Source organism: Corvus hawaiiensis, chromosome 16 (genome assembly GCF_020740725.1).
Source record: "Corvus hawaiiensis isolate bCorHaw1 chromosome 16, bCorHaw1.pri.cur, whole genome shotgun sequence".
Classification (NCBI taxonomy): domain Eukaryota; kingdom Metazoa; phylum Chordata; class Aves; order Passeriformes; family Corvidae; genus Corvus; species Corvus hawaiiensis.
The window spans coordinates 3,697,070-3,709,332 of record NC_063228.1 but is presented as its reverse complement, the minus strand read 5'-3'; the positions used below and the strand labels follow the sequence as shown (position 1 = coordinate 3,709,332).

Below are 12,263 nucleotides of genomic sequence, written 5' to 3'. Positions count from 1 at the left end.
GTGGCCACTCCTTGGTCCCGCCTTTGTAGAGCATGCGTATTCTTCTGCCTTGTGGTTTTATTTCTTTTGATTCTTGGCCTTGGGCTCGCCAGGTGCGAGTTGATAGTTGAGTGGGCCTCTTAATTTCCCAGACAGTCAGGGCTGATTGCAGCTTTGGCCTCTTTGCCCCCCGGGCAGAGCGGTGATTAGCCACTCTTGGGCCTCATCCTCTGTTCGCTTGGAGGTTATCTTACTCGCTTACACTTGCTAGTATTCTTGCTAAAAAGAAAGAAAACTACATCCACACAGCAAAAAGCATTTCTAACATTATATAATATCTACCTTAATACTTGCGAGAAGCCAACATTACAATATACGTTTATAACACCTGGGTGCACGGACGGGAGCGGCTCCCGCTCGGGGCCAGGCCCAACATGGCGGGCGGCGGCGTCTCCATGGCGACGCGCGCCTCGCTCCCGCCGCCGCTCCGGTTGCCATAACAACGCCCACGCCGTTTCCATGGCGGCGCGGCCCCGCCCCCTCCGCGCGCCGGCGGTCACGTGACCCGCTCGATGCGCTCGGCGCGCGGCTCCCCCCGGCGGCGGCAGTGAGTGGGCGAGTGACCGCAGGGACCGGCGAGTGACCGCAGGGACCGGGCCGTCCGTGTCTCCACCCCCGGCGGCGACATGTCCACCGCCATGAACTTCAGCAACAAGAGCTTCACGCCGCGGCCGCCGGACAAGGGCGCGTTCCCGCTGGATCACTTCGGTGCGGTAGCGCGGCCTAGCGCCGGGCCTGCCCCGCGCCCCGCCGCCCCGCCGCCCCCGGGCCGCCCCCGAGCGCGGCGGTAGCGCGGCCCTCGCTCTGTGTTGCAGGGGAGTGCAGCGCCTTCAAAGAGCGCTTCATGGAGTGTCTCCGCCGCAGCGGCTACGAGAGCGCGGCCTGCCGGCAGAGCGCCATGGCCTACCTGGAGTGTCGCATGGACAGGCGAGTGGCCCCCGCCACACCGGCCCGGCTGCGGGCCAGCCCGCTGGGTCCCGGGGCGAGCAGAGCGGGGATCCCCTTGCGGGACCGGGAGGGGAAGTGAGCCCGCAGTCACGCAGGAATTTTTGTCCCGGAAGGAAACAGGTGCCCCGTGTGGCACCAGCAGGTTTCCTGGCGTGTGGTTTCGATGTTATCCAGCCCGTACTGCGGGGTAACAGCGAGACCCGGGCAGCTTCCACCCTGCACAACGGGCAGTGTGAAGCTATTCTTTTGTTTTCAACTGCGGTTACAAGTTAAACTTTTAACTCGTAGCCCATACTTGGCTCACCTTGTGCGTGGCCTTCTCAATAAGCGCTGAGTATGTTTTTAAGATCCCTGAAGGTGCTGTGTATAACTTAACCATGAATTATCAGAGCCAGTGATATTTTTCTTGCATATACTTCATTAGTGCTGACTTCAAGTGGAAATAATTTTGCCTGTTAGCCCTTTAGAAATATGTTTCAAGCAGGAGAGTTAAAAGTCTAACTTGTTCCTCAGTTCAAATGAAGAAAGTGTTGGTGATTGGTTTTCCAGGGATGTTTCCATTCGTGCGTTGCTTTGCAATGCTTCCAGCACAGGGGTGAGTCAGGGAACTGCGGGAAATGCACCAATTTCCCTGTATTTAGGGAAAATACACTGCATGGGCTGGTGGTGAGGAAGGCTGCAAATCAAAAACGAGTTTGAAAAGCACTACAGCAAAGTCTAGTGGCACCACAAATGCTGTTCTAAGCCATATTCACTTGAAAATGTAAATGGCATTGGTAGAATTTTAGGAAGCTCTTATGCAATTAAAGATAACCAGGAGTCAGGTTGGTTTCTGAGGAAACTTAGTACCTAAAATGAGGAAACAACACATTTAATTGGAAAACCACTGTTAAGGGGGAAATAAATAATCCCTGAATGTTGCTTTCTTAAAACTGAATTTTCTGAGGTCTTGTCAAACAGCAGTCACTCTGTATAGATGTCTTGGATTTGTTTAGGGTAAATAATAGTAAATGAAATAGAAAATGCTGCTGTTCTCATGGTTATAGGCTGTGTACTCTAACATATATTTTTGTTGTTTTCTTCTTTTTTACTTAGGCAACTTATGGCTAATGAACCACTGGAAAAATTGGGATTTAAAGACCTGATAAATGAGAAATCAGAAGAAAAACCTGAAAAGTCGTGATGAAGACAGATAACTTTGCTCCTCATGAAGGGAAAGCATAACTCTGAATGTAGTACATATTGTACATTCTGTTCATATTGCAATAGGAAGTGTTTCCTGAAAGAACCTTTTTTCCAAAGTTTAATTTTCCTAAAATAAGATTTTTCTTTAAATGAGCAAAAGTACTGCCTTTGTCTGCTTTGCTCAAGTATTTCTTAACTTCTTTCTTTTAATTTCTCTAGAGGCAAAACAGTTACAACCCAAAGTGTTCTCCATGTCCCTGTAAAAACAGTGAAGTCTTATTTTAAGAGGACAAAAACCTAAACCAAACAATCCTTTATTGTGTAGGGCTTGAACTACTGATTACTCCTCTGTGGGCAGTACTGATATGCTCACAGCAGTTATTTTCCACGTGGAAATAAAGCTGTTGTACTTTAAAATTGCTTTTTGTTAAATACTGGCATTAGTCCCTATCCCTGGGGTCATCTCACCCTGCTATGGAAGACACTGGGGTCCTGTGGGGGTACTCGGGGTGGGGTGATTTTTCAATCATTTCATCTTCCATCATTGTTGGGAGAGTATTTCTGGTTCCACACACCAGTCAGGGAGTGATTCTGCCAGCAGTGTTCACCTAATTTTTTCATACTTTAAATGGGAATAGTGGTATTTCTCTTACATGTTCTAGTGCATCAGAGTCTTTCTTAATTAATGTTGAGTTCAAGCAGAAATAATTTGGCCTGTTAGCCCCCTAGAAATGTGTTTCAAGCAGGCAATAAATTTGTAAATCTTCTGGATGTGTTTTCCACTGTATGTTCTGCCCTGTTATCGCTGCTTCTCTTGTTTTTCTTTTAACCCAGGGAATTATTTCTCTGTGTATCTGGCTCTGGCATGTTAAGCTTTAGGGTTCAGGGCCTGCAGAGAGTCATACATGCCCTGAAGGCAGTTCTCCCACACTTCCCTCTTTAGCTGGTGTCCCCTCTTTGATATATCTCACCTCCCTGGCTGGCTGCTTTTGCGTCTGCTTCTCTCCACTGTGCATCTGCTCATACTGAGTTCCAGGAAAGGGTGAAAGAACATTTTCTGCTCTTCATACTGATCATTGGGGCTGAGATTTAAATTGTTGCTCTGTCTAATCTGATGGAACAGAGTGCACACTGCTCAGAGCAGGTTCCTGTTTGAAAAGGACATTTGCCTGCTGCTGCATATTTTTATTCCACTTCATTCTACTGTTCAAATTATATCCTTTGGTGAGATTAGTACATTTATAGGAAAGAAAGCAGAAATTGTATTGCTGCAACAGATACTAAAAGACTTTATATTAAACCACTGAATAAGGGCTTTCTTTCAGTGATGCCAAGTTAGAATTAAAATAATCTCCAGCATCTCCAGAAGAAAGAAATCAAATTTCATGCTTCTGTGCTCCCTGAATATTATAAGGCAAAGGGAATTCCTGGTAGGTCTGAAAGAATCCACCAGTGGTGGGGGAGTAATCTGGGCTGTTATCAGTGGTGGTTTCATTTTTGGATGTTACTCTGCACTGTGGTTTGGCCAAGCATTTCCTTCATGAATTCCATCCGTGTTTCCCTGAGACATTGATGCCAGCTCTGTCCTCTGGGTTGTTACAAAGTTTTTGAGGTGTTGAGTGATTGCCAGCCTAACAGAGAGTGTGGGGGTGAGAGGTTTGCACCTTTCACCAGCCTAAAGATCACATCCTCATCCTGTCCAGATCCATGGGCACGTTCCATCCTGCTTCCCAGCACAGTGAGTCAGCTGCTGTCCCCTTGTGCCAGAGCTGTGAGTGGGTAGCTGAAAATTCAGGGAATGGGCAGAGGCACATCTGTCCTGGCTGGAAGCATTGGCTGCAGAAAGGAATATGTTCAGTGGAGCTGTAAGGTGAGCTCAGAGCTGCTGAGGGACATCAGACATTGAGATCTAATGCAGCTGGGAAGTGGTGGGGAAAAAGCCATTAGTGCCAGACCTGGGGTCAAACAGTTTTCCCAACTTGCTCAATGGGACAAGTCCCTGCAACACCAGAGTCATCAGGGAGAGTTCCCAGAATGCTCTTCAATTAATTCCTGCCAACATACAGATTGTTAATTAAAGTCTTTCCATTTAAAACCTCTTTATTGCAGCTTTGCTTGTGGTATCCAGGTTTGTGCTTCTTTAAACTGACAGCAAGTTTTAAGCTAAATGAAAGCAGTAGGTTCATAGCCAGCTTTCCTGTGCCCATGCTGAGGAGGAACCTCTCCAGGAGCCTGTCATCAAATTGGGAAAAATCTGTATTCTGGAAACGCTGAGCTGAGGTGTGTGTCCTGCAGGGGAGGCAGTTTGTCAGGGCACTGATTTCTTGGTGGAGCTGTTTGGAGTTGATGAGCTGCTGTGCTGTGGGAGTGGTCCCACACAAGTGCATCAATCTTCCTGTGAGGAGCCTGCCAGGTGCTGCTGCCTGTGCCAGCTCTGCCGTGAAGCTCCACCTGCTGACAGATCCTGCGACCTGGAGAAAGGCAAACCATTGGGAATCGAGGTTCAGCTGGGACTGATGTACAGCCTGCCAACCTGGATGTAATTGCACAGGTGTGGAAGGGATAGCCCGAAGCAGGAGGAAGTGGTGACTGTGTTGGAGTGAAGATCTATGTGAGCTGTTACCATAGCAATAGAAATCAATAAGCCAGGGAGTTGTAATTGTCTTTTCTGTAGCTTTTCTGCAGCAAAGCCTCATTCACACCCTAATGAGGCACCCAGCTGCTTGGGATCCGTCCCAGGGAGTCCCCGGAGGGCTCTGGATCAGCAGAGCTTTGCCCCCATGCATTCTTTGCTCAGATTAAAATCCACTCAACCACAAAAAGCTTAACCTTGATCACAGCAGTTATTTACAGAGGGAACATTGCTGCAATTTAACCATCGTTACATCTTCCTGGGAGACCTTGAGCTCTAGGTGTATCTCTCCAAACTACTACAGTGACCTGCAGAACCAGGAAGAAAGGGTTTAATAAACATTTCCAGAGCTCTGCGTGTGCTTTCACAGAAAAGCCTATGCAAAGACAGCCTCCTGTGCTTGCTCTGGAAATAGGCCATGGTCCAAAGTTCTTTGTAGGAGCACAATGAGGCCGTGCCTCAGTGCTGAGGAGGGGTTGTTGCTGCATCTGCCACCTGGAAGGGCATACCTGGCATAGCAGGAGAGTCGCATCTGTCAGCACCTGTGGAGTGAATGTTTGCGGTTGTGAGCAGTCAGAGCAGGCAGTGGGTGTGGCTGCTGACTTTCACTCTTGGTCCTTCCCCTGAGCGTTCTCCCTGCTTTGTCTTGCCGGCTTCAAGTCCAAGGAATTCCTTGGGCTGGGTATTACACTCATGGTCAGTAGTCACCAGCTTGGTTTCCTTGGGAGACCACATTGTCGCTGGTGATTATTTGCCCTTTGGGGCAGCAATCCAAACAGCTTTTACTTATTGCTGCCTTTGGTTTTGGCTGAACCAGGTGAGGGGCAATGAGTTAAAGCACCTCTTAAATTTTACCTCGTTGTTGTCTCACTCCAAGCAGATAACTGAGAGGCAGCACCATTTTTACTGAGCCTCTGGAATGAAACCTGTGTTGTAGGAGGCTATGAGAGAAGGAACAGCCTGAGCCTGCTCCCATATAAAAAATGTCTGGAACATCACTTGTTGCTGCTCTGAGAAGTGCCTTGGGTGTTCCTGGCTCCACTGGAGAGCAGTATTTTTCTATGTTTCTCATCCATAATTCCTGGGATGGGAGTGATACTTCTGCTAGTGTGCAGGAGTGCTGTCATGTCTGGTAGCATATCTATCCAGTGACCCCAGAGGACTTCAGTATTTTGTGCCTGGAGGAGATCCATGCTGGAGGAGATCCTTCTGCTAAATTGGGAATGTTGTATATTATATCAGGTTTCCCACAAAAATCAAAGCTCTGACTCAGGTTAATTTTAAAAAAGACTGGAAGTGCTCATACAAGGGTACACTTCCTCTTCAAGGGTATTTCAATGAATATTGGACATCTGATTAAACTAACCCTGCTTTTTTCTTTCTTTTTCTTAATGATTCTGCTTTTGTGAGTAACTGGCAATATTGCATTTTTGTCAGGATGCAGCAGATTTTCTAGCTTACAGATTTCAAGACAAAATGCCTTCCTTCTGGAATGAAGGTGCCATATGGCTTGAAATGCATAATTGATCACTGCTCAAAATAGGAGCTTCATAGAAAGTCACCTAGAAGCCCAATGAGTGCGTGCAGGGGACTTGATAGACCTTGATGCATTTTTTGTTTCCTGGAACTGATGATGATACAGGGACAGGTTTTTATGGCTCTCCTTAGAGGTTCCGATGCCTGTGCTCTCTCATTATCCAGGAGATTTTGGGATTTGCATTAGCAGGTGCATCAATCTTATGCTTGGTGATTCCTGCTGGGCTTGGCTGAATGACAAGCCTGGCATTCTCCATATAGCCCAACAAAGGCCACAGTTCTCTGTGAGGTAAAACAGTTCAGCTGATCAAATCTGGTGGGCTGAATCCAGTCCTTGGTGTCCCACACTCCCCCACCTCCAGTGGGATGCCTGCACAGGCAGCCCTTCCCAGCTCCCACACAGAGTGGGAGGGATGTTGGGGTCCATCTGGCCACGTGTCCTGCTGCCTGGCAATGAGCAGCACCATAAACCAGCTTGTATTGTGGATGCTTTTCTGTCCAGGTCCTTATGAATTATGGTAAACTCAGATAGGAGCAGTGGTGGAAAGTAGTCTGGCAAAGAAAGAGCAGGGGGGTGAAGGAAGCAAGGAGACAGGATGACCCAGGCTTTTCACTTCACCTCGATGACTTTAAAAAGCAGGTGGTGGGGGTGCTTCTGCAGCCCATTTGGGTAACTGAGTCCTTTGTCTATTTTAGTAACCTTTGAGAAGTTGGCAGCTCTCATTTCTGGAGGATTCCCAGTGTTCTTGCTGCTAGCAAGCCCCGCTCAGCAAGAACCTGCTCACACACCCAGTTCTGATCCTGCTTGCAGAGCTGCTGAACAAGGGGAGCACGTGGGAAGGCAGCAGCGTGGGAGGGGGTGCTCTGCGAGGGACTCAGGCCCCGTTGTGTCTGCTCAATTTACATTTCTCAGTTATTAAACCATGCTCTTGTTTTCAGCAGGGTTTGGAAGCATCTCTCCTTAGTGGGCAGGGCAGGAGAATGAGAGCACTACTGAATCTGGGACACCAGGACGGCCCTGAGGGTTTGATGTAATGCTGTGTGCTGCAGCCATCTGCTGCCAATCTACCGAGGGCTCTTCCCTTCTGGGTTGCACTGACAGCCCCAGGTAGCACGGCTAGGTGGATGGAAAAGCATTTCACCACACTCAGGAAGCCAGTTTTTGGGCAGGCAGACCCAGATGGGGGAAAAAAAATTCCTGCTGCCACTCAGGATTGCAGAGAAGCTGTGGATCAGATCAGTGCTGAGAAAATTGCTGGTAACTCGGGACGCTGAACCTCCCACTGATAAATGAGCCTTCATGGCCCCATGAGCAAGCACCAAGTAGGAATTCCCAGGGATGTAATGAGGCTGGCTCCTTGCTGGGTGCTGAGGTTGCCTCCCTTGGCTTTTGCTCTTTAGTGTGGAGGTGGGAGTTAAGCCGTGCTGACTTCAGCCCCTGGATTAAGCAGGTTGCCTTTAGCCTTGTCCTCACCACCCAGCCCGTACAGAGCACGGGCTCCAGGGTGTGCCCGTTGTTTGGCACATCTCCTGTGTCCATGTGCATGCTCACAGTGGTTGCTAAGGCAGCACAAATCTGTGCCCCTTCTCTATGCCTTCCAGTTCCTGTCTGATCCAGAGGTATAGGTGTACTGGGTCCATGCAGCCCAGTCCCAGGGCAGGATCTGTATGGGCAAGCAGAGGCAGTGCCATGGATCATCTCTGAACAGCCTGTGCGCACAGACATCAGTGTGAGCGGTACAGGTGGGTGGAGTGTGGGGTTTAGTTTAGTTTCCCCATCCCCAAACTGTGCTGCAGAGTCTGGTGGAGAAGAGGGACCGTCTGCTGCCAACAGCTAGGATGCAGCATGGAGGGGAACATCTCTGGCAGGAGGTGCATCCTGACCTCTGTGTGAAGGGAGATGCTCAGGGAGTGCATGGGCAGCACAGAGATTTACAGGAACCAGGTCACTGCAGGGCTGTGCTGACAGGAGGTGCAAGTTCTGGTCAAAGGGACAGAGTTCACTGGGTGCTGAAAAAGAACCAGGCAGGTGAAAAATGAGAATGCATCTGGAACATCTACGTGCATCCTTTTAGCAGGCATGGCAGGAGACTTGCAGGTGTGGTGGTGCCAGCTAGAAGGACTAATTTGAGCACAGAGATGTCTGGATTGATGGCTTTATTTCAGCTTATTTTAGCAAGTAATAGGCAGGGGGGTGATGTTTATCACTGAAACTGGAGCTGGCTGTACTTTAGATCACAGCTCTAATCGGCTGGACTGACTGGGACAGTAAATCACTTCAGCAGCACTAATAACACAGGGTGACGGGCGTAGTAAACCCTCTATGGCAGCAATAACCTGGTCCTGCTGGTTCTTTCACTCAGGTTGGTGCTTCCACTCTGGTTTGTTTATTAAAGCTCCTTCACAAAAGTCACCTGGGTGATTGCTCCGACTCAGCCATTGAAATGGCTGCTCTCCTGCCATTCCCCAACCTGGCTTGGGCTCTTTTTACACCCTGCTAAAATTGTTTATTTTTGCACCTGTTTAGAAAGGATTTTTGGCCACAGGGGTCTCATGATGTTGTTTTCATGGCTTCTGGAGCAGGGCTGCTCTGTTGTTGCTAGAAATAATTGCTGTTAATTAATTCTTTGCTGATTTTTCTTTGGCAAAGCATACTGAAATAAACAGATAAGTGAGCAGCATGCTCTGTATCTTGATGTTGTGGGAGCTTTTAGGAAGCATACAGTGACATCCAAACAATCTCATCAGCAGCCAGAGAAAGGGCAGGATGAAGGCCCTCAACTTTCTGTGGACAAAATTAATTGTGGGGAGGCTGAATTACCATCTCCAGCTGTTTGGCAGCTCACTTCAGGCCAACATTTTTAATCTCTTTCTAGAGAAAAACCACAGTCTTGTTTCCATCTACTGCTTTATTCAAATCACAGCTGAGCAGTGCTACAGAAGGGGATGTGCTCTCAGCTGCCTGAGCTGGACCAGCAGCTGAAGGCAGCAGTCTGAGACACAGGACCGACTGCTGGGGCCAATAACTGCTCTGTTTTCTCTCTTCTTCTGTGCCCTTTTAAAATGGTTTGTTCTTTTTTCTTCTGAGTGACTCAGGCTCTGCTGAAGAGACTTCCAGACCAGAAATGAAGTGCTGGGCTTCAGCCCCTCTGTCCCGTGGTCCTGCCCGTAGCATCTCCATCATCCTCTTTGCTCTGTGTCCCTGGTTGGAGCAGCCCCTGGTTCCCAGAGCCCAGAGCTGGCAGCAGGTGGGTTGGCTGCTGGAGTCCCCACCCTAGAACATGACATTGCACAGCTCAGTCTCCTGCTTGAATGTCTCCAAGCTGTTCCTGGAAGGATGAGCCATTTGAGCCAGGAAGAGATTAAATTATTGGAACTGAGCAAAAGCAATTTCCATGGTAAGTGCTGCCCTGCTGTTTGCACACCGAACCTGTCCTGCTGTGTCTCAGACTCAGACTGAATTGATGACGTCCCACTCTGAATAATCACTTTGACTTTTTTCGGACGAGCTGATCCCCTGATGTACGACTGTCTTTACACACATGTTGGCTTTCTCCATACAGAGATTCCACAGGCCTGAGTCTCTTAATTAGGATAAATCAAGAATAATGCTAAAAGCAGTGGTCTACCATGGATGTAGGTGAACTATTGACTTCCTTGGTCTAATTTCATCTCCTCTGTGAGCAGAAAAGAACCTATCATTGGACAATAGAAATCAGCATAGCTCCAGCTGGTTCACTGCAGCTGCCATGGAGCCAATTCCCTCAGCTGCCCCCTCCATGTCATATTTTACATCGTAGGAAATGGGTTTGGTGCAACAACAGGACTGTTGCAGAGCTGTTTTTCTTACATTGAGATTTCCCCCGGTGCTGTGGAGCAGACATACAAATATCCAACATCTTCACGCCATCAATTACCCCCTCACTCTCTCTCTCAGATGTATTTTGGCTCCCGGCCATGCTGTCTGAGCAACTAAGCAGCCCCTGCAACCATGTGCTGACACCCAAACCAGCCCATTGCTGGCCAGAGGCAGGCGGAAAAGAAACTGAAAGGCTGTCCTGAGCACATGATGGGCTGGTGGTTGGAGAATTTTCCTTTTTGTGGTAGCATGGCTGCGAGAGAGCAGTGATCAGCTCTAGGGTGTTGCAGAAATCTAGAAAAAGAGATTTTGGTCTAAACCCCGCCTTGTCCTCATTCTCCCCAGTTGTGCTTCCCTACAGAGGATCTCTGTGGTCTGGTTTGCATGGTGGTAACTGCATGAGTATTAAATCATGGCAGTAAAGGACTCCGCTTTTTTCACACTGGTAACACTGGGCTGCAACAGAACTAACCACTATGCAAATGGAAATACACCCTGATCTGCAGATCACTCCGCAGTGAGACACTTTTAGAGCTGCACAACTCTTTGTCTTCTTTGAGGGCTGCTGCAGGTGCAGAGCAGCTCTGCAGACACAGGACATAGCAGTTCTTTTTCCACCCTCACACCATTATCTCCTGCATCATCCTCTTCCACTTGATCAACACATCCTATCCATACAGATGCTGTGAGTGTGCTTTTCCCTGTTCCACACAAAAACAATCCCACAGGCTCCATAGAACAATTTGCTCAAAATGAGAGAAAGTTGGCATCAGTATTGGATTTTTGGTTCAAGAATTTTTAGCTGCCCTGGTCTGAGCTCTTTGCTCTGTGGCATTCCTCCCTCCCAGCTACAGCCACTCTTGATTTAACTGGATAACCCAGAAAACCCTTTCTTTTTTTGAAGAAAAACCTCTAGGATTTATTTCTTCCTTTTTCTTTTTTTCCCCCTTTTGAACAGGAAACTAATGCTGCAGCGGAAATGAGCTGCTTTAACATAGGTGCGGGTGCCAGTGCTGTAGCTTGTTCACACAAACCTCCAGCTGCAAGAGCTGCCTCCGCTGTGGTGCTGAGGAAGCCTATGGAATCCTGCCTGATGTATCTGCTGCTCCAGAGTTTTGCTTGAATGCAGTTGCCATGGCATGAATTATTGATATTTCTGTTCAGGTTTGCTGTTCACGCAGGAATTTGTAATGCTTCCCCACGTTAACGCTGTGAATGCGCTCCCGGGTCACATCAAGGGTTGTGTTTAACACCCCTTTACTTGCATGGTTGTGGCATTGATTTAGCCATTGCAGGGCTAGGGCTGTGAAATTAACTACACCCCAGTGTAAACAGCTCTCTCCTAACAAAAGGCAGTCTCGGGGTGAAAGGAGCTGATAGGGAAGGGCAAGGAGAAGGTATAGTTATGTCTGTGCATTTTCAGGGCGTCACCACCAAGATGATGGAAAGGTTTCCAGGAATCTCTGAGTGTTCTTTGCCCTGACCTCAGTATCTGGCATTTCCAGAGGCTGCCCTTGCTGCCACCGTGCTTAGCACCTCAGGAGATCACATTAATAACGTCCGTTTCTAAGGCAACAACCTTGTGATTTGGAAAGACTGAGTTAAAAGTGTGTGTGTTTACAAACAAACACATCTTACACATAAATATGTAAGTATTTACATACATATGGATATGAATTTATGTCAGACCTCCAAGTCACTTAGCAGTGGAGAGACAGGAAGCATCTGAATGAGGGTGATGTGTTGACAGCGACAACCCATCTCCAGAGTTTGGTCAGAGACTTCACAAGAAGTAAGAGCAAATTCATTTCAGACATTCCCTGAAAGGTGCTACCCACAGGAAAAGTGTGGGGCAAAGCTCAGAGGAGGGAACAGTCTGACATGGACGGGGCTGAGCAGCGATGCCCATCAGCCTCCACCAGCCCTGCAGGGGCAACCTTTGCTCTTTACCCCGTGTGAGATATAAACTCAGATGCAGTCCCTGCGCTATGCCAGGAATCACAGTCCTCAGGATTCAATGTCCATCAGGAGAACCTCAGAGCCTGCCCTGGATCAACATTGTGC

General features: G+C 48.3%; 1 protein-coding gene across 1 annotated transcript; it reads left to right on the top strand.

Moving 5' to 3' along the window:
* Positions 1 to 528: 528 nt before the first annotated feature.
* Positions 529 to 2,939, top strand: LOC125334469 (cytochrome c oxidase assembly protein COX19). Its single transcript, XM_048321306.1, has 3 exons — positions 529 to 747; positions 855 to 966; positions 2,083 to 2,939. The coding sequence occupies exons 1-3, from the start codon at positions 666 to 668 to the stop codon at positions 2,168 to 2,170; spliced, it is 282 nt and encodes a 93-aa protein (XP_048177263.1). The 5' UTR covers positions 529 to 665; the 3' UTR covers positions 2,171 to 2,939.
* The last annotated feature ends 9,324 nt before the right edge of the window (positions 2,940 to 12,263 follow it).

Excerpts from the sequence above, each read along its gene's own strand:
- LOC125334469 (XM_048321306.1), top strand. The coding sequence starts at position 666 with ATGTCCACCGCCATGAACTTCAGCAACAAGAGCTTCACGCCGCGGCCG. Across the intron at positions 748-854 it reads GTTCCCGCTGGATCACTTCG|GGGAGTGCAGCGCCTTCAAA; the intron begins GTGCGGTAGCGC and ends TCTGTGTTGCAG. Across the intron at positions 967-2,082 it reads CTGGAGTGTCGCATGGACAG|GCAACTTATGGCTAATGAAC; the intron begins GCGAGTGGCCCC and ends TTTTTTACTTAG.